The 25905-nt window shown below is 41.8% G+C and overlaps 1 protein-coding gene across 1 annotated transcript in view; it reads right to left on the bottom strand.

Annotated features, from left to right (window-relative positions):
- The window catches only part of LOC117545517 (nucleoprotein TPR-like), a 75819-nt gene that overhangs the window by 25254 nt on the left and 24660 nt on the right, over positions 1-25905 (bottom strand). Inside the window, 15 exon segments of the mRNA XM_034215336.1 lie at positions 3042-3146; positions 3148-3192; positions 3280-3490; positions 4258-4388; positions 4881-5012; positions 7376-7513; positions 8224-8371; positions 8927-9105; positions 19901-20104; positions 21917-22033; positions 22393-22533; positions 22642-22838; positions 23341-23560; positions 24701-24841; positions 25110-25244. Coding sequence (XP_034071227.1) covers positions 3042-3146; positions 3148-3192; positions 3280-3490; positions 4258-4388; positions 4881-5012; positions 7376-7513; positions 8224-8371; positions 8927-9105; positions 19901-20104; positions 21917-22033; positions 22393-22533; positions 22642-22838; positions 23341-23560; positions 24701-24841; positions 25110-25244 — 2244 coding nt within the window.

The raw sequence follows: 25905 nt of genomic DNA, 5'->3' as shown, positions 1-25905 counted from the left end.
TTATTGTGCTCCCTTCCAACTTGTGTCTAGATTTCTCTACAAAGTACAAATGTAAAAAAAACACTTTTTGCCACTTCGTCTACAAATGACTTATGACAGACAGTGAACTACTACAAAGTTCAAACATGTATTTCATTTACCAAACTAAAGTAACCAAACAGTCCCTGAGCTGACTGAGCCTAAATCCCTAAAACGTTGCTGAAAGGTAGAGTGTAGAGTAGACTATACGCATTACACTGTTACACACCTACTATACGGTATAGGCTACACTGTAGTGACTGTACACTCAGAGTGTACTGTACTGTCTGTACACCATGTCTTTTCTACAACTCTACATGTGTACATTATACAGTAGATACTACATACATAGTGATGTACATACATACAATTTTGATACAAATGTCATACATAGTTAACCCTCTGGAGTCGGTGGACGCGTCCAGGTGCGCATAATTTTACATAATTAATCATATATTTTCGATTATAAGGAGTAGAAATATGATTCAGATATCCGCGGAATCACTGGAAGAGTAGCTTTCCAGCGGTATCTCCTGTGAGACTGTAACCAGGGCACAGCAGCCAATATGGCCGCTCAAAGCAGCTTGACTTTACACTGTGGATTGGTGGATTCGTGTGTCCGTCAAGGAAATCTCGGCCGGCAGCCATCATGGTCTGAAATGACCAATGGACATCGAGAAATCACTAAGGACCTACCCACCAAGTAAACAAAACATAAACCACGTGTCTCCCATCAGTTTACGTCTTTGAGGAGAGAGAGAGAGACAGATAAAATGGCTAAAAAAAACGTTACAGTTGCCGACTTCGCTAGAGATTTCTTTCGCTAGCAGCAGTGAAGATAGAGCCTCAGAACGTGAAGTCTTCGACTCTTCTGAAGAAGAAGAATACAAAGACAACAACAAGGATCCATTTGGACATGAGTAAGTGTAAATATTACAGTAATAGTGTACTGGCAATGTGTGGGGAATACCGCGAAAATGAACAATAGGTTTATTGATATATATTTTTTATCGATAGTCATGAACTTTTTATTGGAACAAAATAGACTCTCCATTAGCAAACGTTTACTCTTTGTTAACGTTATTTTGGTGTGTAAAAGTGAGATTACATGTGTAGATGATTAAATTAATCATTTATTCGTCCCACAACGGAGACATTTACAGTGACATGTTTTTGCTATCGATTATTTTATCATACTGTTCTGTACAGATGAGACTTTGTATATGTGTTTCTGTGATTTTATACTGAATGTAAAGTAACTGGAAATACCTGTGTGTGTGTGTGTGTGTGTGTGTGTGTGTGTTCCTTCTCCAACCTCCCAAACTTTCTTTGTATGTGTGCATTGTTATTTGTGCTTGAGCAACATTTTACTTGAACTTTATTTCAATGAAATTAGTTGTAATTATTGTCCTACATTTTAATTTGTTTTACAGAGAGGTTTCACAGCTGCCTGGGCCTAGTGGCCCACAGGCGGCGTTTATCCAGCAACCAGAACATCCATCTGTGCCGGCCCCCAGGTCAAGATCTACCGTGGCTCAAGGGCCTTCACCAGAGCCATCAAGGACCAGCAGACCAACATCACTACAGCTGCCTCCACCTCCATCTGCGGCTGCCACCAGGTCAAGATACACCTCAGCACAAAGGCTCCACCACAGCCATCACCTTCAACCCAGCCAGGTCTCGTGGAGGTCTCGTATAGCACTTGTACACCCCACCTACACAGCAGCCCATGCACCATCACCCCCATCTTCACAGCAGCCAGACCCACTGTCTTGGAAGACAGACAAAGACCTTGACACTGTCTTGACATTTATAATGAATAGTTGGTTGAAAGTTCTGATGTTCAATATTGTAAATAGTGAGATTTTCCAGTTTCTTATATTTATATAAATAGTTGGTTGAAAAAAACATATTTATAATAAATTGTTGGTTGAAAAAAAAGGTTGAATGCTCAATTTGTATTTGTACACATCACATGAACCTTGGTATGTAATATGAAGTCATTATTCAGTCCTAATGTATCTCAGTCCCTGCTGTGGTGAAAGTAGAGTGATAAACACCTGTTTCACTCAAAATTTGAATTTAATGTTTTTCATTTTAGACATGAATAACACATTTATATACAGTGTAATTCAAATATTTCACTGCTTTTGTGATCCTAAGACTTTGGTAACCTAATCTAAAACACCAAAACAATTCGATCACATGAGTACATTTGTGTTTTCACAAAAGTTTTGAAGATTTTCCGAAAATCGGATGTCAAATTTTAAGCTTTTTAGCTACTTATCTCATCAAACAGTGCTCTAAGGTGAGTAATTTGCATACATAGCAAGACCAGAGATTGTCCTGAACATTTTGATATTTAACACATGGGGTGCCATGTTAGAAGAAATACATTTAAAAGGTGATTTAAGAAAACATCTAAAAATCGAGAAAATACCCTTAGACTCCAGAGGGTTAACTTAAGCATCTATCATCTATGTCACTCGGACAGTGAGGAGACTGTGGACTGTCAAGACTCAAGACACTATGTCTAAGCCAATCACATCGCTAGCTTCCCTTGACGTCACACAGATCTCGCGAGCAGTTGCGATATTTTGCGAGACTTTGTGAGTGCAGTAATGGCCGCCATATCAGAAGCCGACACAATGTTTTTCGTCTTTTCTCAGCGCACATTTCTCGATCTATGGAAGGTTTTAGATGGGTTAGAACAAAAGGAGAATATACGTAAGTGCTAGTTTTTTTGCTAGTCCAAGTACCGGTTCCCGACGTTCCGGTTTTAACCAGACTTGAACCGAAACTTTTTACAAGTCCGGTACCGGTTCGGCGTACCGGTACACAGCACTACAGAGCCATGAATCTCACACATTTTGTTGTACATTTAAATCAGGTTTCATTTCTTATAATATAATCATTTATATTGTTTGATCGCAATGGATGAGTTTGGTCACATGTGGGCGTTACATTTTTAGAACAGCATAGTGGCCTATCATCATATGTTGTGTTCCTGTCTTCCTGCTCACCTCCTCCACTTTTTTCTGCGCCTCCTCTTTCAGTGTGCTCAGCTCCTCTCTGGCCTGGTTGAGCTCCTCCTGGGCTTTAGTCAGCTCCTGCTGCACTTCCTGGCTCGGACCCCGCCTCACTTCCTGCTTTATCAGCAGTTTCCCCAACCATCTGAAATACACACACAGCTCACTATTCCAGTTGTAATCCTTACTAACCTGCAGCTTAGACAGACCCATTCCGGGCCCGCAGTCCCACCTTGTCATGCTGGGCTTTCAGCTCCTCATACTGCGTCTTGTAGCGCCGTCCAATCTTCTTGACCTGAGTGATGGTCCGGTTCCTCTCCAGGATGTCACTGTTCTTAGTCTCCATGTCTTTCTTCAGAGTGTCTCTCTCTGACGTCAGACGGGCCACCGAGTCTCTGAAGGCCTGCAGCTGAGACTGAGCCGAGTTCCCGCTGGCGCTGGATCTGAGGCGTACACAACAGGAATCACAGTTAGGTCACATTTAGGGATTCATTGATTATCTGCTAGAAGTTCTACACTGGTCATTTTAGCTGTCAAATGTTACTAAATACAAATATTATTCCATGGATCATTCAGGTTCTGCATTCAGTTGTTTTTAACAAATGCTACAAATGCTCAAAAATTAGCGTGTGAACACAGGTTTTTTAGTAAATTCACATAAAATACGTAATAGAGTCCAAATAGAATTTTCTTTCGTGCTGGTATGTTATGGACGTGTCCGAAAGCAGGGTTTTCTAACAACAATAGTTACTTTTTTTCATATCTGTCACTTGTCTTAAAGCGGGACATGTGCACAAAAACCCACTGGCCCTCAGAAAAACAAGGTGCTATGTAGACACAGGCCGGGGATTGAGTGAGTTCTGTTTTACGACCAGCAGGGTCAAATGACTGTGGTCTGGAGTCTGGTGATGTTGTTAAGAGTATATTCATTTCATATTTTGTACATTACTGATTGTAATAAAAGTCCAAATCCTTGTTGATTTCACTTATTATATATTCACTTACTATCGACCCTGAGAAGAGGCAGAAAAGTCTGTCCTCAGTGCTGATCAGAGATGAAGCTGATAAATGAGGGAACTCATTTGTCCAAGGGTTAAATACTGATTTTAACTTTTCTCACTAGAGTTAAAAAGCAGATTAAAGTGTTTGCTAGTGTGAAAGGGTCTCAAGCCAGGGTGCTTCAGGGTGTGTGTGTTTGTGTGTGTGTTACCTTGCGAGTTCAGTCTTCAGCTTGGCCGTCTCCTCAGCGAGCTGTGTGATGCGTCTCTGCTGAGCTTCTCTCTCAGTGGACAGTTTCTGTCTCTCCTCCACGTCCCCGTCTTTCTGCTGGCTCATCAGTTGCTGTAGAGGAACGGTCAGTCAGGTTTAGTGGAGACTTAAACAGCAACTACAGAGTGTTCAAGATACATCTTTAAAAATATAGCTCCATTCAAAATAAATCAACGACTCTAGGGGGATTACTTTAGTCATTGTTATTGCTTTTTATTCTTATTTATATTTGTTTTTCGTTCTTTCTCTTTGAACATATAATTGATACATAAAGGTTTCAGCTTATACAATGCTCTCCATTGCTAAATGATAGCATATTGTAAGATGTATAAGATGTCAAGTTAAAACTTGGTTTTGAACTGTAGAAACTTAGTAAAAAGATTTTTGTTCTTAAAAATAACTCGATGACAAAACACTAGAATGTATCCGGTTACATAATAATTAATATACATGGCAAGTAAATAACAGATGTGGGTGTGTCATGTGTGACAAATATTGTATTATAAGATGCAGGTAAACACAGTGTTGCTGCTCCTTGTTGATGTTCACACACACATCTGTTACCTGGGTTTTGGACTTCCAGCGTTTTAGGTCCTCCTCCAGGATCCTCTTGTCGGCCTGCATGGAGCCGTTCTTCTCCGACAGCAGAGACAGAGACTGGTGCAGCGGGCTGATGTCTGACTGCAGCTTCTTAACCTGACAGATACACAATGATAAAATCAGACAGTTCAATATTCACTTGGCCACTGGCTAAAATGTTTGCAATTCACAATATTACCCAAAAAATCATCACGATATGCTTAAAACTTGAACTGGTAACTAGACCCACTGGAATCACTTTAACCTATGTTTTGTTAAGAAACAATATTTGTATTGAATCATAGATAGGACACGTCTTTTTAAGAGAATATCCCAAACCATCATAAATATAGTAATCATAAATGATAAGCTCCCGCTGCTTTAACAGAGGATAAATATAATGTTAATATAAGCAGCATTATACGAGTTTGTTCTTTCTTATACCATCATTCCTGTATTTTAACTCTAGCTCGGTTTTTCACTTTTCTACCATGAGAGCGATATAAGCAGATTCTTAAAGGCCATTAGCCCTTCCTTTTCCAGTTACAACTTGGGCTGAACAACTCATTGAAATGTGATCAGTATCGCAATATGTACTTCTAATAACCAAATCGCAGAAAGCACAATATGTTCTAAAGTCAAAACATTTGAAAATGTCTATAAGTCTCGTGGTGCCGCTGTTTTCTATAAAACGTTACTCTACAGACTTAAGTCAATTGCCTTGTTTGGTACAGGCTCTCTGGAAAAAGAAAAATCCCACCATGATCATTTTAATATATTTTTCAATGATAATGTGAATAATGTTTTGGAAAATCCCATTCCCTCTAGGGCTGCACGGTATTGAAAAAAACTGACATCGCGATTTTTTCCCCCCCTGCGGTATATATTGCGTTTTTTTTTTAACCTGTTAAACCCCAAAGTCTCGGCGGGTACTTTACTTTTTTTTTTTTCACGACACTGTGTCTCAGGGGATCGTAATATTTAAGAACCTATTAATGTGTTATACCAGATTAACGGAAATAATCTCAGCTAACTGACGATACAAACCATGTTTACCAAAACAAAACACAAGTCTCATAAGAAGCATCTAAATGACCCCTGAGCGAAAAATACTAACGCACTTTGGCACAGAACTCAAGATAAAAGATACCCTTATTATTACTTATCGTAGCTGCACTTACAAGATATCCGATTAAAGCTGAGGTTCCACAGATTATTTAGGTATATAGTATCATCACTGAGTGATCTGAACTCGGACAGGGGAAGCAAACACAGACATCACAACACGTACCTTTACGTAGCTTCTAGGGAGATCGTCTCACCGTAGCTGTCAATCTGATCAAAAGACGTGTTCAATGGCATTAAAACGAGAAGGAAAAAACGCGGCTGAATCGGTTAATCCATAGGTTTTTAACGTCTCTGTATAAAAAAATGATTTAATTTATAATCCATAATTCCATTTTTATGTAAATATCGCAGAGCAAAAGTTAGCTGCTAATGGTAGCCACCAGAGTGGCTGCTGCTTCCGGTCTTGGCTATGCGGAAGTCTCTCACACACACATTACCAAATAAGGACTGTGTGATTTCCCCTCGATTCCATTGGCTCTGACGGTCAGAAAGAGATGTCACATGTCAAAATCCAGCAAGGTGGGCCAGAGATATGGAAAATCCACCCAAATGGCCCCAAAAGAGGGTTTTTTTTGTGCTAAATCTGTCTAAAAGGGTCAATTATCAGGGGAAGTTCTACACACACACCAACACATGAACAAATAAGGAGTGAGAGTGACGCGTAGCCAAAACCGGAAGCTGCATACCACCAAGGTGGCTACCATTAGCAGCTAACTTTTGTGCTCCGATTTTTACATAGAAATGGAATTATGGATTATAAACAATTGCTTCAAAGCCACAGATACATTATCAACCTATGGATTAACCGATTCAGCCGCGTTTTTTCTTTCTCGTTTTAATGCCATTGAACACGTCTTTTGATCAGATTGACAGCTACGGTGAGACGATCTCCCGTAAAAGCTCCGTAAAAGGTACGTGTTGTGATGTCTGTGTTTGCTTCCCTGTCGCGAGATCGGATCGCTTAGATACTATACTTAAATAATCTGTGGAGTCTCAGCTTTAATCGGATATATTGTATGTGCAGTTTCGATAAGTAATAAGGGTATCTTTATTTTGAATTCTGTGCTAAAGTGCGTTAGCATTTTTTTTTTAAATGAATAAAACCGCACGTCCCTGCGGTGTGAATACCGCGGTTATCGCCATGACACGGTATATCGTTCAGCCCTATATTATCGTGAATCTTATCGCAAATGCAGTTCACGTTTTTGGCAAGTTCTGCAGCCCCAAATACAATCCAACGCGAGTACAAATCAAATGGGAAGACGTGTGTTCTGATTGAAGGGACAAACGTCATAAAAAATGTAAATGAGTCCCAGCTGACAATTATATGAAGTGCAACACTCGAGTCTTACTTTAGCCTGCGCCTGCTGCATCTCTTGTTCCAGTTTGTCCTTCTCTGTGCTCAGCATCCTGACGGTTTGCTGGAGAGCACTGATGGTCTCCATCTTCTTCAGCTGCTCCTCCTGCTGGGCCAGAGTCCTGGCTGTAACCTGAGCCGGGAGGCAGGTAAACAGACAGAACATTTGAATAAACAATATTCTCTCAAGCCACTTTTGCCCTTTTCTTAACCTAAAATTAGTACATAAGTTCAAAGGCAAAGCGTCCTCAAACAGCCTGAAAGAGCTCTTCAATCAAACATTTAAAATAATGGGAACTTGGAAATATTTTATCGGAAATATTCTCGGAGCAATTTTGGTCGTGGAAACTATTCTGTAACCATTTTTGAGATTTGCCTGTCTCCTCATAATCTCCTTACACTCAAACTGAATATCCCATCATACGCTTCATTGGCAATTGAACAGGGACTGTATTAAATAGTTGTTTAAAAAGTTTATTACAAAGTCTATATACATATACTTTCTCGGTAATACAGTGAGTCCTTGCGGCTACATTATCTTCAGTTGTGACAGTTCTCAGGTCTTTATTCTTGAGATGGTGCTAGTAATAAAATAATACTTCTGTGTGGCTTATGCCAATGCAGTATCACTTACAATGGGTTGGCTTATTGAAGGCTAATGTACTTATAGGACTCGTGCTTTTTTAGTTTGTATCCTTACGGTTGAATGCACTCATTGTAGATTGTTTTGGATAAAAGCGTCTGCTTAATGTAATGTTCATGTTGTTTTCATCATTTACAGGTAAGATGACCAATGAGCCCCCAACATGCTCTGTAGTTTTCCATCCCTCAGCCCCTTCATACCTGCATCTTCTCCCTCTCAGAGTTCAGAGCCTCCTGCAGCTCCTTCAGTTCTCTGTCCTGGTGTTCCACTCGCTGTTTGTAGCGCTGAGCTTCTTCATCAGACGCCTCGCACTGAGCCACAGCGATCTCTTTATCACGCCGAACAAACCTGCAAGACACACTCGCTTCAAACTCCATCCAAAAGCAGATCTAGAGGTGGAAGTGTGTCTTTAAGACTTTCAAACCAGTATTTTAGCTGTACTTTCATTGTGTTTCAATAAAAGAGATCAAATGTACAAGAAGGTTTACAAAGCGTAATAAAATAGAAACTATTTTCCCTTAAATGTTCCCAATAGCAAGAGCAGGACCAGGAATGAAATGTTTTTTTTCGCATTTTAAGGACTGCTCATATGCAACAAAATAAAATGCAGTGAAACTAAATGCATTAATTAACAATCCAACTAATCAGAAAAAGAAGGGGAAAATATTAATAACTTATATGATACAGTTAACAGAAAAAATATACATTATTAATTCTCAATATTATATTAATTATCCAATCTAACCGGAGGGTCATTAGTAATGCAATTAAACCTAATTGGGCCCCGAGGCCTGTTTTATCCCGGTCCCTAATGAGCTCACACTACGACATTAGGATTGATAATGGAGATTGTAAAGTGTTTCCAGTGTTATCAGTCCTTCCAACAGCACAGTGCTGCATTACCTGAGTATTTCCAGGATCTGCTTGGTGGTCTTCCCCTCCTCACTGAAGGACAGGTCGAGCTGCTGCCAGGGGGTCTGCAGCCCACGACTCCTGGTGGCCATCTCATCCATCTGCTGGTGCAGGAGGGCGTTCTGCTTCCCCAACTCCTCACAGCGACGCCTCTGATTGGACAGATCCTCCTGAAGGAGAGTCAAAGTATTAGGAACAATCAGAAACAATCCTACAGCCGAGCTTCCTAAGGAGGCTGTAAGACACTATGGAATATTGGAAGGGCAACAGGAAAAAACATTATATTCAGGGATGCTAACCCATCAGGTATGAAAAAGCTGACAAGGATCCGAACTAAGTACATTTTTGACAGTGGTAGAAAGTACATTTACTCAAATACTATATTTAGGTAAAATGTTGAGATACTTGTACATTACTTGAGTATTTAAATGTTTTGCTACTTTGTACTTCTACTTCTACAATTCAGAGGTACATGGTGTACTTTTACTTCACTACCTTTAGTTACTTTCAGATCTGGATGAATGATGTGAAATCTAATCAAGTGTTAAATCAGACTTTAGTTCCACCTGGAGTAAATCCACCAGCTACCCTGCAGAATACAAAGTCATTCAAACTAGCTGCACCTTTACCAGCTTTGAGAACACTTTCATGATCAATCATTATAAAACATATCATATATATTATTCTGAAATGGACCAATCTGCACAACGACTACTTTTACTGTCGCTACTTTCACTATATTTTGATGAGAATACTTTTCTAATTTTACGTGAGGAACATTTTGAATGCAGGACTTTTACTGTAACAGAGTATTCCTACACTCTGGTACTTCGACTTAAGTACAAGACCCGAGTACTTCTCCCACCTCTGTAACCATAACCTTAATAGGATTTAAAACATATCAATATTGACATGTGATAGTGTGTAACATTATGCCCAAAAAATATATTAGAAAACGTAGGCTAAAGCTAATGTTAGGAGCTAGTGACAATGTATGGTAGTTAGCAAGTTAAACGATGTATTGACACATTCACTGCACATCACACTCTGCTGCTCAGCTGCCGCTAAACTCTACTGAGTAGGCCTGTCGCGATAATCAATAAATTGACTTATCGTATGATAAATAAAAATGGACTCGATCACTTTTCTGAGCTTGATAAATTGCCGTTTACATGCGTGTTTGTTTACATAAGGATGTGACCAGCATTTTAGCCAGGAGCGCTGTGGCTGCCAGCCCGGCGCGCTGTGAGGGGCGGGGCTCACACACAGCCCATGACACAGCCAGGTCAGGACACTCCGCGTGCAGCAGTGTAGCAGCCACATTAATAATATAGAGACAAGCAGGAGACAACGTGTGACTTACTCGAGGGGAATTTGAAGTTAAATGGAAGTGGTTGCAAAACCTAATACCACATCTCTGATGTGGGAATATTTTAGATTTAAGCCAAATCAACGAGCGGAACCTACGGACTTGAATGAGCCGGGCGGTGTGTTGCATTTGTTTAAAAAAGCTAGCAACAAATGCTAGCAATACGACCAACCTTAAACTGCACCTGAAACACAACCTACCCTGCCGTGTTCCCAGCTGGGAGCAAACACGGCAGCTGAGATGGAGAGCCCCCACCTTCCCTACAGTTTGCAATCAAAGATGCATTTGCCCGACAATGTAAACATGTTGGTGTTCCTTGCTCGAAATCTTTGAAATATACTGTACAGATTTGGATATGGCCTGTTGAGGCATCTGGGTCTTAGACAGTGGACTGTACACTTGAATGTTGTTTTAAGGAGTTTTTTTTTTGCTTTGTTAGTTTTGTTGCTTGTTATTTATATATATATATATATAAGGGCTCGACAGTAACGGTTGCCAGGTTGCCATCGGCAACCATTCAGAAAAAATGTCAACCACTTCTTGGCCTTTGGTTGCCATCAGTGGCAACCAGTTTTTAACATAAAGAAATAAGGACAGCTAAATGTGCACCCCAAAATAGATAAATGTTAAATATTTGTTGTATTAAGAGTGATATTTAATTATTGTTGTGACCAGTCGGAACCTGATACTTAAGTTGCACGTGCATTGGTGCGATTACGGAGCCAGAAAGCGATGCACGTTTACTCGCGTGGGCGGTGCGCCGTGGCCGTTTCTCAATCTTGAGGATACTGGCTGTCACTGTCACTACACGATCTGCAGCTCTGCCTGATCTGCAGTGCGCATGTGCGAGATGGTCCGCCATATTGGATAACTCCGGACGGCAACCCAAGTAGGACAACATTGACACAGTGGCTTTTGGCAAAGCTCAAAAGGAAAACTCGAGAGAGATGAGTTATTATTATTACAACGTGACTTCACTATTATTTAACAACTCTTTTTATTGGGTTCTTTTATTTGGGGTTAAGTACATTGTCAGAATAAGTGAAAAATGAATTTAACTTCTGTTATACAGTGTGGCAAAAAAGTATTTAGTCAGCCACCAATTGTGCAAGTTCTCCCACTTAAAAAGATGAGAGGCCTGTAATGTTCATCCTAGGTACACTTCAACTATGAGAGACAGAATGGGGGGAAATAATCCAGGAAATCACATTGTAGGATCTTTAATGAATTAATTGGTAAATTCCTCGGTAAAATAAGTATTTGGTCACCTACAAACAAACAAGATTTCTGGCTCTCACAGACCTGTAACTTCTTCTTTAAGAGCCTCCTCTGTCCTCCACTCGTTAACTGTATTAATGGCACTTGTTTGAACTCGTTATCAGTATAAAAGACACCTGTCCACAACCTCAAACAGTCACACTCCAAACTCCACTATGGCCAAGACCAAAGAGCTGTCAAAGGACACCAGAAACTAAATTGTAGACCTGCACCAGGCTGGGAAGACTGAATCTGCAATAGGTTAGCAGCTTGGTGTGAAGAAATCAACTGTGGGAGCAATTATTAGAAAATGGAAGACATACAAGACCACTGATAATCTCCCTCGATCTGGGGCTCCACGCAAGATCTCACCCCGTGGGGTCAAAATGATCACAAGAACGGTGAGCAAAAATCCCAGAACCACACGGGGGGACCTAGTCAATGACCTGCAGAGAGCTGGGACCAAAGTAACAAAGGCTACCATCAGTAACACACTACGCCGCCAGGGACTCAAATCCTGCAGTGCCAGACGTGTCCCCCTGCTTAAGCCAGTACATGTCCAGGCCCGTCTGAAGTTTGCTAGAGAGCATTTAGATGATCCAGAAGAGGATTGGGAGAATGTCATATGGTCAGATGAAACCAAAATAGAACATTTTGGTAAAAACTCAACTAGATGTGTTTGGAGGAGAAAGAATGCTGAGTTGCATCCAAAGAACACCATACCTACTGTCAAACATGGGGGTGGAAACATCATGCTTTGGGGCTGTGTTTCTGCAAAGGGACCAGGACGACTGATCCGTGTAAAGGAAAGAATGAATGGGGCCATGTATCGTGAGATTTTGAGTGACAACCTCCTTCTATCAGCAAGGGCATTGAAGATGAAACGTGGCTGGGTCTTTCAGCATGACAATGATCCCAAACACACCGCCCGGGCAACGAAGGAGTGGCTTCGTAAGAAGCATTTAAAGGTCCTGGAGTGGCCTAGCCAGTCTCCAGATCTCAACCCCATAGAAAATCTTTGGAGGGAGTTGAAAGTCCGTGTTGCCCAGCGACAGCCCCAAAACATCACTGCTCTAGAGGAGATCTGCATGGAGGAATGGGCCAAAATACCAGCAACAGTGTGTGAAAACCTTGTGAAGACTTACAGAAAACATTTGACCTCTGTCATTGCCAACAAAGGGTATATAACAAAGTATTGAGATGAACTTTTGTTATTGACCAAATACTTATTTTTCACCATAATTTGCAAATACATTCTTTAAAAATCAGACAATGTGATTTTCTGGATTATTTCCCCCCATTCTGTCTCTCATAGTTGAAGTGTACCTAGGATGACAATTACAGGCCTCTCTCATCTTTTTAAGTGGGAGAACTTTCATAATTGGTGGCTGACTAAATATTTTTTTGCCCCACTGTATGCCATACATTTTTGCACACATTCACAGTAAATATGTATTCAGTATGATAGCTGTCTAACAGAAGTTAAATCCATTTCTCACTTATTCTGACAATGTACTTAACCCCAAATAAAAGAACTAGGGCTGTCAAACGATTAACATTTTTAATCAGATTAATCACAGCTTAAAAATTAATTAATCATGATTAATCACCATTCGAACTATGTCCAAAATATGCCATTTATTTATGTATATTGTTGTGGGAATGGAAAGATAAATGAAAGAAGGCAGATATATCCATTTAACATACAGTATCTATGTTTATTATAACATTTTTCTGCATGTCAAAATGAAAGACAACCCACACACCTATCAATCATCAAACCGTGGGGTCTTAATTCATTACGTGTTGATTTCTATCAACGGGGGAGTACTTCAGGAAAGTCGACAGAGGGGGGGGGGCGGCTAGTGGAGTACTTTGTGACCAGAGTGTGAACGTTGTGATCAGCTGTTTTAGCGCAGTTCTCCAGTGAAGGGGGGGGAGTCTCCCTCCGCAGCCGGTTGGCGTAGTTTTGGCACAATTCCGTTGTACAGACCGACGTTAACAGCAGCCCTGTCTGTGCACACGGAGACCGACTCTGTCGTCCGGTGATCTAACCGCCTTCTGGAAAAGCTTCACAAGTACGTCGGTACGCAAATGCGCTTTGTGACACAAGTGACGGTACGCATTTCAGATTACGCACATAACCTGCGTACCAGTTATGTGCACCCCTGTACTACAGCAAAAGTATTCTCCGTCGGGACTTCCTGCAACAACACCACGCCGTTATCAAAGATGTTCTATTGAGAAGACGATCACTACGTGACAAAAGTTTTCAAAACCGTGGCTACTGAAATCAATCTTACTAACTGCTGTCTGTGCAATTTACTCCGCGCGAGTTGGCAGACTTTATTTTGCTTACTTTAACATCATTTTTCATGGTGGGGCTAAGCCATTTCTTGGTATGGGTGTAGCCTATCCCAGCCATACCCTGGCGCTGCCACTGGTGGCACGTATGGGGCGGGCCATTCTGCAAATGCGTTAAATATTTTAACGCAATTAATTCAAAAAATTAATTACCGCCGTTAACGCGATAATTTTGACAGCACTAAAAATAACCCAATAAAAACAGTTGTTAAATAATAGTGAAGTCACGTTGTAATAACAATAACTCATCTCTCTCGAGTTTTGGCTGGGAAGCCAGTGTCACTACCCGATCTGCAGCCCTGCACCGATCTGCAGTGCGCATGTGTGAGATGGTCCGCCATATTGGACAACCCCGTACGGCAACCCAAGTAGGACACTTGACACAGTGGCTTTTGGCAAAGCTCAAAAAGAAAACTCGAGAGAGATGAGTTATAGATGGATATATATATACACATATATATATATATATACACATATATATTAGGGATGCACCGAATATTCGGTCACCGAAAATTATCGGCCGAAAATGGTTAAAAAGGCCCTTTCGGCCGAAAGGGTTTTAGCACCGAAAAAATATCACCGAATGTCAGAACAGGCTTACGTTGGTAATCTAACGTGTTGTTGTGATGACGTAATAAAGACGCGGCGACCATGCTCGCGGCTGGCTCACAGGGGGGGGAACATTGACCTTTGTCATCGAGATTGCCCTGAGCCTTTAACAAATCGTATTAAATAATCTGATGACAGACTGTAAACAGAATAGCTGACATTTTAACAAACTAAATAACTCAGTTTCCTCTAATCATTAACCCATGTTTGTATAATGTAGTTAACTCCGTGTGTTGCTGCTAGCATACATAACACCTGACGTGGAAACGTTACTCGTGGATGGGGCTACAGGGCTGCTAGAAAGACGGTCGAACCCGGTACATTCCTCCGTCTGCATGCGGTGCACTTTTGCTAAATGTTTAGACAAATTGCTCGTGCTTACATGCTAAACTCTTATTGCACTTATGGTAACAAGTATTCTCCACATCGAGACGGGTAAAGTTTAACCACACCTCGGAGCGCGTTCTCTCCGCCATCTCCGCAGTGTGCTCCGCTGCATGTAGCAGCTGCGTGTGTGTAAACTGCCCCGCCCCCTCGCACACAGACGGGGGAGAGATCTCGTCTGATCGAAAATACATCATAGACGCATTTGTTGTCTTTGCATATTAGAAACGAGTTGGCGACACTAAGACTGCGATATAATGTTTTTTAGCAATAATACATGACATATATAAATGTACTGTATGCATTCAAAAGTGCTGAATAAATGTTTTATGGACCCATAATAGTGATTATTATTTAAGTTAAGTTTTGCCATAATCATGTCTATTTCCATAATCAGGTAGCTGAACAACATTGGTAAAAAATGTATACATTATATATATATATATATTTCTATTAATCATTTTCGGCCTTTCGGCATTCGGTTTTCGGCCAACTGTTTCCTATTTTCGGTATCGGTTTCGGCCAAGAATTTCCCATTCGGTGCACCTCTAATATATATATCCATCCATCCATCTTCTCCCGCTTATCCGTGGTCGGGTCGCGGGGGTAGCAGTTCCAGCAGAGAGCCCCAAACTTTCTTTTCCCTGGCGACATCAACCAGCTCTGACTGGGGGATCCCAAGGCGCTCCCAGGCCAGCGAAGAGATATAATCCCTCCACCTGGTCCTAGGTCTACCCCTTGGTCTCTTCCCAGCTGGACGTGCCTGGAACACCTCCCTAGGGAGGCGCCCAGGTGGCATCCTAACTAGGTGCCCGAACCACCTCAACTGGCTCCTTTCGACGCGAAGGAGGAGCGGCTCAACTCTGAGTCCCTCCCTGATGACCGAACTTCTCACCTTATCCCTAAGGGAGACACCAGTCACCCTGCGGAGAAAACCCATCTCGGCCGCTTGTATCCGCGATCTCGTTCTTTCGGTCATGACCCATCCTTCATGACCATAGGTGAGGGTAGGAACGAAAATGGCCCGGTAGACAGAGAGCTTTGTCTTCTGGCTCAGCTCCCTTTTCGTCACAACGGTGCGGTAAAGCGACTGCGGTAAAGCGACTGCAGTACCGCTCCCGCTGCTCTGATTCTCCGGCCCATCTCACGCTCCATTGTTCCCTCACTCGAGAACAAGACCCCGAGATACTTGAACTCCTTCACTTGGGGTAAGGACTCATTCCCTACTTGAAGTGGACAGTCCATCGGTTTCCTGCTGAGAACCATGGCCTCAGATTTGGAGGTGCTGATCCTCATCCCAGCCGCTTCACACTCGGTTGCGAACCGATCCAGTGAGTGCTGAAGGTCGCAGACCGATGAAGCCATTAGAACCACATCATCTGCAAAAAGCAGTGGTGCAATCCTTAGTCCACCGAACTGCAGACCCCCTCCCCCACGACTACGCCTCGAAATCCGATCCATGTATATTACAAACAGGATTGGTGACAAAGCGCAGCCCTGGCGGAGGCCAACCCTCACCGGAAATGTGTCCGACTTACTGCCGAGGACCCGGACACAGCTCTCGCTTTGGGAGTACAGAGATTGGATGGCCCTGAGTAGAGACCCCCCTCACCCCATACTCCCGCAGCACCTCCCACAGTAACTCCCTGGGAACTCGGTCATACGCCTTCTCCAAGTCTACAAAACACATGTAGACCGGATAAGCGTACTCCCAGGCCCCCTCCAGGATCCTTGCGAGAGTAAAAAGCTGATCCGTCGTTCCACGACCAGGACGGAATCCGCATTGTTCCTCCTCAATCTGAGGTTCGACAATCGGCCTGACCCTCCTTTCGAGTACCTTAGAGTAAACTTTCCCGGGGAGGCTGAGTAGTGTGATGCCTCTGTAATTGGCACACACCCTCTGATCCCCCTTTTTAAAAAGGGGAACCACCACCCCGGTCTGCCACTCCTTCGGTACCGTTTCCGACTTCCACGCAACGTTGATATATATATGTATATATATGTATATATATATATATATATACACATATATACACATATACACATATACATATATACATATATACATATATATATATATATACACATATACATATATATATACACATATATATATATACACATATATACATATACATATACATATATATATACACATATATATATACACATATATACATATATATACACACATATATATACACATATATATACACATATATACATATATACATATATATACACATATATACATATATATACACATATATACATATATATACACACATATATACATACATATATACATATATATACACATATATACACTAGGGCCGGGACTCGATTAAAAAAAATTAATCTAATTAATTAGAGGCTTTGTAATTAATTAATCGAAATTAATCGCATTTTTAATCACATATAAATATTTGACCTGAGAACAGTGAGAAGCAATTTTTTTCACATGGATTTTAGTATACCATTAGGCGCATTCACACCGCAGTACTTTTCCCACAAAGGTTCATGAGAACTTAGTTCATGAGAACTTTTTGAACCTGGGGGTGGATTAGGCAAATGAAGCCGCTGACGTCACTTCTTCTTCTTCTGCATTGGGTTTACTGGCAGGCAGCAAACCACTTCACGTCGTATACTGCCGCCCAAAGTCCCCGGCCGGAAGTCCCCGGAGTTGGGGACTGGCTTCAGTAGAAGCTGCTGGGAGTCCCAGCAGCCTTCCGAGTAAATCGCCAGAACGCCGACACCTCCTCATCTCCACCGCTCCCATGTTTTATTTTGTGTTGCCATAAGTTAGTCTCTCTGCGTTTCTGCGCTGGGCTAATGCTAATAATGCTAATGCGAGGATAATAAAATGGCGGCTTCACAAAACTTTTTGGGAGTTTTACGGGGCGTGGTTTGCAATCCGCCCAGCCAATCAGACATATAGCTCTTTTCTCACAAGAGAGCTACGAAAGTCCCTGCTCTCTTGCAGCTCTCTGCTCTCTAGCAGGGACTTTCGTGCGGGTAAAAAGGTTCTCATGAACTAATTTTAGTACCGGCTCTTTTTGGTGTGAACGCGATAAAAGAGGCTAACGTCCACGCTAGCTTCCACGCTAGCTGCTATATGTTTTTGCATTGAGGTGATACTTGAGGCTTGATGTGCTGCGGTGATATGCGAATTTCTTTTTGCATAATTTGCACACAACCGTGCTCTTATCGACGCTTCCATCCGTCCGTTTTTTAAAACAACATTTCCCACTGTTGTTCACTGTGGTTTGTTGTTGTCTGAAGTCATGAACGTTAGTTGGTGCTCCAGTATAATCGGTACGCCTGAAACTCATCCAGTGAGAAACGTTCCGCGGTGCAAAAATAAGTGCGATTAAAATGCGTTAATTTTTTTACCGCGTTAATTTTTGTGTAATTAATTAATCTTAATTAACGCGTTAAAGTCCCGGCCCTAATATACACATATATATATACATATATATACACATATATACATACACATATACATATACATATATACACATATACATACACATATACACATATATATATATATATATGTATATACATACACATATACATATACATATATACACATATATATATATATATATATATATATATATATTAGGGCTGTCAGTCGATTCAAATAGTTAATCGCGATTAATCGCAAATTAATCGCACATTTTTGATCTGTTCTAAATGTACCTTAGAGGAATATTTTTCAAGTTTTTAATACTCTTATCAACATATGAGTAGACAAATATGCTTTATGCTAATGTTTATTATCATTTGAACAATGACAACTATTCTCATGAATATTAAACACAACAACCTCTGAACATTACAAATATTCGCCTCAATTCAACCTGGAACCTCTCTCATTCAATAATACAATACAAATGGTGTGTGTGTGTGTGTGTGTGTGTGTGTGAGATGGATCGTTGGAGCTATGTGCAACTCAAGGCATATGCTCGAACGGGAGCTGCCTGGACGCTACAATCATGTTGCACTATCCGTGCTGAGTGTGCTGACTTTTCGTACAATGTCCCACTGTCTGGCTTCCTGCATAAAGTCAAGTGCTCGGCGCAGTTGTGGCGAAATGTCGCTCCTCTGTTTTCATCGAAACAGCGCCTTATATCCGTTAGCGCAGCTAGCTAGCACCAGATGCTAACAACAACAATGCACGTAAGGTCTCTCTCTCGCTCGCTCGGGCCACACATACACACACCCTCCCGGTCCTCCCAATAGCCAGTCGGTGCCTGCCGGTGAGCGTGGAAGTGTGGTCTGCCACAAGCGGGCGGCAGGAGCGGGGCTGTCAGCATCAGCTTGTAGATGGTATTTTAAACTCGATGCGCTCTGAAACTACGGGGCGGCCGAGGAAAAAAATACACATGCGTTAATCGCGTTAAAATAATTAGTGGCGTTTTTTGCGTTAACGCGTTATCGTGACAGGCCTAACTCTGATTATCCGACCGGCCCAATCAAACAGAGCTGGAGTTCACCAACGGTCCAGTCCGCCATCCCTTAGAAGCAGAGTTTAGCCGACAGACAGGGAGACACCAGCTCACAGCCTAAATATTAGGTTTCTTTCTGTTTTTGTATATAGTAACTTGATCATTATTTAGTGTTATTATTTCAATCAATTTGAAAATGAAGCTTAGGGCTGAATGGGTTGTTTTCTTTAAATGGCAGACAGGTGGAGGTTTGACTGGGCACCTATAACGTATGTTTTTTTTATCAGGGTGAGCGAAAGGGAAATTGAGGACGTAAAACCCGTTTCTATTTGCATTGTTTGCTAATGATAAGAGTATTAACGGCACAAACTATATTTGTCATTTGATTTATTCCTGCATCAAAATTGCTTCCTGGTGCCTCAGCGGGAGTTGAATTTTGAGTTTGGTTTTATGACAAATCTTTGCTACACTTTTTATTAATTATATATTTTTGTCTATGCTTGAACACCAATATAAAAGGCCTCCTACCTTGAGCTGCCTCTCCACTGAGTTCAGAGCTGCACTTTTCTGCTGCAGGAGGGACGAGGTCTTGTTCAGCTGCTCCTCCAGCTCTCTCTTCCGTGCTCCATCCTGCTGGGATCGTTTCTTCAGCTCCTGCAAGGCCTCCACGTCCGCAGCATGAAGCATGAGCTCCCTCTCATACTTAGCCTGCGCCTCTCCAGCTAGCTTAGTCTGAGAGGAGGACGGACAGGAAACAGGTGAGCCAATGCTGGATAACAGAACTGGTAAGTACAGGGTTATTGAACCAGCACCAGTAGTATGCATGTGTATAAATACAAGCCTTTTTTTTTTTTTATAAATAGCACAACAACGATAGTAATAGAAACTTATTTGACCAAACCTATTCATTTATTTGTATGAATATGACTACTATAACTGTCTGATCCTCTATATATATGTGTGTGCGTGTGTGTTAGGGATGTTAAGATACACCGATTCATCTGCATAAACGTTCAAAATGCGGCTACAGTTTGGGTTGAACTCATGGTGCATCGATTGTAGCGTCTTTGCAAAAACGATTCATTCATATAATATCCTCTCATCCTGTCAGCACTCAGCAGAGACGATCTTTGCTTCGCACTACGGAGGCCGAGAGTCTCAGTTATCAACACACATGGAAGTCGAGGAGAAATAGAAACACAGCGCACCGAAAAATACCTTCAAATCAAACGTTTGGCAACACTTCGGATTTTTCAAGAAAGACGGACAACTTGAAAAAATCGCTCGCAAATTGTAAACGATGCCGAGCCGCTTTAAAGTACACAAGTAGTACGAGGAAGTTAGCGACGCACATAAAGAGGCGACATGGGGTCTGCGTCTGAAAAGAGAAACCTGAAAGTTAGACATATGAGTGAAATCACTCAGAGAGCTGTTCTGTCAGAGAGAGAGGTGTTTAGTTTACAGCAGCCTGTGACGGCCAATAACAGTTGAAATGTCTTCCTCACTGTAAGCAGTTATGAAAGAGCTGTTTGTGAAAGGTTCTTTGTATTCTTTATTGTTCCTATAGAAACCAGTGCTTTCTGCTCACTGGTGAGTTAGCCTATGGATGAGTGTTGAGCACATCAGTCAGCAGCTGTATGGGCATGGCACTATGGTAGCTGTTATTTGCACATTGTTAATCCGGCAATGCATCCTTACATTGTTTAACTGTGAGGTGTTATAACATTGAACTGTACTCTGGAGACAGAGAACACTACTACCCTTGTGAAAAGGCCAGCTTGTGAAAAGTCCAAGTGTTTTTTTATTTAAGGTCAAAAAGAAACAGCATGATGGGATGCACAGTACTAGTAGAGAGAACCAATTATGTGAAGCACTTTCTTGTTAATTTATGATTTGCTGATTTGTTAATCGTATCGCCCCGAATCGCATAATGTTGAATCCAATCGTATCGAACTGTATCGCAGCAGGGGTGAATCGTATCGTAACGCATCGCCTGGTGCTTCAAATGTATTGTTGGCAACGTATCGAGATGCGTATCGCATTGGCCTCAGTGATGGAGATGCACATCCCTAATGTGTGTGTGTGGGTGTTTCTCAATGTCGAGGAAGGCTGCTCCAGAGCCACTATTTCAAGCATACTACGTCATCGTACACTACTGCCGCCGAAGGACTGTTCCAATGTCCAGCATACTTGGAATTCTACCGAGGCCGGCGTACTTCGTAGCGAGAAATTTCGAGGCTGCACATGTGTAAACTCCGGTCTTAAAATCCCCACAATGCTTTGCGCACGGACCAATTTCCAAATCTTTGGCAGAAATCGCGCTCCATTTAAGGCGGGGCCTCTCATATGACGCACACCTGTTACACAATTATTTCGTTTTTCGAGGCTAGGAAGGATTCTTGCCTCGCTTCTGAAGTAAGTGACTCGGAAGACATTGAGAAACACCCTGTGTGTGTGTGTGTGTGTGTGTGTGTGTGTGTGTGTGTGTGTGTGTGTGTGTGTGTGTGTGTGTGTGTGTGTGTGTGTGTGTGTGTGTGTGTGTACCTGCAGCAGGCTCTCCTGTATGGCTCTCTGCTCCTTAGTGACAGCAGCAGCAGCTCTCTCCAGCGCCTCCTGCTGCTCCGTCTGGCTGGACTTCAGGCAGCGCTGCACCTCACACAGCTGGAACACAGCAGGGAAACAAGCATCATCACCTGGAGCTCAACACTGTGCGGGCTGAGCCAACTTAACTTAAAAAAAACACTCATAAGAGGCTATTCATCATTCATCAAGATAACAGAGATGGACCACAATCGACTTATCGGGAGTGTTTTTATCACTATCGATAAACTCCACTTGCAATATGTTCCATATTCTATTTCTGTTTTTTTAATAGATCTCAACAATGTTTTATGTTGGAGGATTTAAGATGTTCATTGCAAACAACTACGCTGTAACTATTGTGCATTTGACCAAAAACGTTAAACATCAAACCAACAATCCAAAACCCAACAATATTAAATGAGCAGATCCTGTATTACTTGTTTTTCCACAGCATCCACAGCCTTTCTCCTCTCTTCTCTCTCCTGCTGCTTCATCTTCTCAGCCTCTAAGATGGTTTTCTCCAGCTGCTTCTGAACTTCGTCGGACTCCTTCAGTCGGAGCTCCAGAGGGGAGCGAGACTACAGAATGGAGAAAAGTCAGATAACAATTGGATAGGAGTGTATGAATAGACAACAAATATAATGAATAAGAATAGTGTGTGAAGATAAATGACACATCAGCTGTACCTCCTTTTCTTTCTTCAGACTGTCCTCCAGAGTCAGCACCACGGCCCTGTACTGCTCAACCCTAGCATTTGCATTCTCCAGCTGCTCTGTCAGTTCTCTGTTCCGTTCCTCTGCAGTACGCAGGAGACCCATCACCTCTGCAAGCTCCTGCTCTGATTGGCTGAGCTGCTGCGAGGCTGCTGGCACTGGAGAGCGCACTGAGGGAACACAGAGACAAAAACTAAGCTGTGAAGGGGATACACTTCAGGTGGGACTAATGGATATCAACAACTTGATTACTTACATTTAGACAATTACTTTTTGAATTGATGGATTTATGATTGCTTGTTAAAATGTGAAAATTAGGAATTGATTATTGAACGTATGAATTTGCACACGTGTTTGGTACAGAGATATGAATAAACCCGGGTTCAAAATATTTATTTTCATTTTGTTGACATACTAGAAATAAGGTTTTTACTGAGAACATTTCAGGGATCTCTTTCTATCACTTCATACATTTGAAAATACTGTCAACAGTTGTCTCTCACTTGTTTGGAATAAGACATGTTATAGAACAATCGCCCAAAGTGCTTTTTCATGCCGTGCCTGGCTTTAATACGCTGTCACAGTAATAACACAATCATCACTAAACAGATTTTCCAAAAGTCTTTTCACATACTACAAAGATGGCCCTTCATCACGAGGGATGCTGTTTACCTCTGAGTGGAGCTCTGAGGCCTGCAGCTCTGGTAGCTGGGGTGGTGGGGGTGCTGCTGGAGGGGGGGGCAGCCTCAGAGGATGGAGCAGCAGCAGCAGAAGCAGCCAGCTGAGTTCTCAGTGCTGCCACCTGCTGCTCAGAGCTGCGCAACAACTCCCTGGTCTTCTGCTGCAAGGTGTTCTGGGTCTCCAGCTGCTTTTTAGCCTCTAATAACTGAGCCTGTGGAGGAGGGGGGTTAGAGAGGAGAAACAGGACAGGGTTACTTGCCGTGTCCAACAACATTTAAAACAAGTAAACAGTACTGTTCAAAAGTTCAGAATCAGCCGTTACATTGATCTTTCTGTTCTTTCTGTTGGCAGCAACAAGACTCAGGGAACCCAATGATTAAATGTTCCGTCCAATGTCGAGTTCCCCACAGTTCTGCAGGAGAAGACGTTTCGAACTTGGATTTTTAATCCAAGTAAACGTCAACCATTATTAAAGCACAAAGGTACAATTATGCTATGAATATTAAGGGAAGCCTTTTTTCCCTTTGGGCCCCAAGCAGCGTATTCACTGTTGAGGTTGAAGAGGATTAAACTGTGATTTTCCAGACGATCAAAATCTAATGATGCTAACCCTAGACTAAATCTATTTCTATTTGGAAGTTTGAAGAAGTGCTTTGCTAAAGCAACCAATTACCTTCATTCCAGATGTTTTAGGGATTATTGTGCACCCGACACTGAAGCAAAAAGCTTTTGCTGCTCCTAATATAAACATAATTTCACTTCGCATAACACAATCCTTTCTGGTCTACCGCTGCCTCGATAGGTTAGTTGTGTGACTTTGGTGACTTTAAAAACACTGAAGCTGCACATCAACAAATAACAAATGAAGACATTGAGGTATCAATAAAGCAGCAACCTCCATGTTTAAAATAACAGTTTTTCTCAACAGAGTTCGGTGGCTTTAAAAAGAGCACAGATGTATATAAGTTGTGTTCCTGACTGCTGCTTCACACTGACCATAGTACCTTATACAACCTCACTTCTAAAAGACCTCTGTTAATATGCTCATCTATGATGCTAAGCTTCTTTAATCAATGACTGCTGATTTGTTTCTATTATTATTTAACAGTGGTCAGAGGGTCCTTCTCTTGCTGCCCTTTACAGCATCAGTCTGGTTGAACTATTGCACAGTGTTTTAAAGTAGCTTGTTCCACAACCTAAAAGCGTGAACTACCACTAAAAAGAAAGAAAGAATTGTCCTCTTAGACATCTGACTGGAGCTAATATAGCTTGGTGGCAGCAGATTCCCAATCTTTAAACAGTTATGTATACAAACAAATACAAATGCACTAAATGTTAATGTTCTACATACGTCCATGGTGCGCCCCAGGGCGTGTCTCTGTGCTACTTCCTGGTCCTGCTTGGTCTTCATTGCAGCCAGTTCTGCCTCCAAATGCTCCACCTTGTTGTTCAGTCTCTGGCGAGTCTCTGTCTCTGTACGCTCCATCGTCAACTACAACCGTTTGAGAGAGGAGGAGGGGAAAAGGAGAAGTTGTTAGAATAACATGAATGTTTGCACCATGGAGGCGTAACAAATGACTGTTTTATAGTGTCAAAGCAACTTCATGACTGTCTGCCATCAAACAGTAACATTTCATTATACCACTACTAAGTCATTGCTTTACATCACAAATGAAGGCTTATTGCGATAAAGAAATAAGAAGAGAGGTGAAAGGTCTGAAGGGTCCTCTGAGAATACCAAGCGTCCCCTGTTCTGGTACCTGTATGGTCTTCAGGTTGGTCAGCAGCAGGTTCTGGTTGCGTTGCTCCACCAGAATGGATTCCTTCTCTCTATTGAGTCGACTCTCTGCTTGTCTCAACATGTCTTTCTCTTTCGTCAAGTTCTCGACGCGCACCTGCAGACAGAGGGGAAATAAAGTCATCCGGTTATTACTGGGAGACAGAAAGGTGGCAGGGGCACAATGTTTAAGATGGTAACACTTGAGTTTTTTGGTAGTCACTAAAGTCAGGAAACTCATGGTAATGATTGAATCTGAACTAGATTTTGCACGCTGGTTGTTCATAGGTGGGGAAATATAATCAGTTTGGGCGGGGGGTTCTCACTTAAGGCGGTATGTACATGCCAAACTGATTTATTTAGCAGTTCAAACTTTTTATTCAAACTTCACAATAATGGCAAAGGATCCATTATTTCCATATAACTGTAGAAATTTGAAAAGCACGTTTTCCTGGTGCGTCACGTTTAACGCCAGGGCTGTGCTGGTGATAGTACTTTCAAATGGTGATAGTTGGAACAGTGGAAAGAATACAACATAACCTTTTAGATGGGTTTGATTTTGTTTATGATAATCAGCAAAGTAAAATGACATTTTATTTGTCTTCGAGCAGTGCTTATACATGTAAATTATTTATGTTTGGCTCATCAATAAATGGTTGAAATGTTCCAAATCCCTGCTACATGTGATCTATTGTATAGTCACTTTGATTAAGCGTGTGACATAAAGTGCCGAAAATGAGCGTGTCATGTTTCTAGCACTTCCATTGCAGCTGGATCTG

This window comes from Gymnodraco acuticeps, unplaced genomic scaffold, assembly GCF_902827175.1.
Source record: "Gymnodraco acuticeps unplaced genomic scaffold, fGymAcu1.1, whole genome shotgun sequence".
Lineage (NCBI taxonomy): Eukaryota > Metazoa > Chordata > Actinopteri > Perciformes > Bathydraconidae > Gymnodraco > Gymnodraco acuticeps.
The sequence above is the reverse complement of the archived record's forward strand: the minus strand, read 5'-3'. Positions and strand labels throughout refer to the sequence as shown.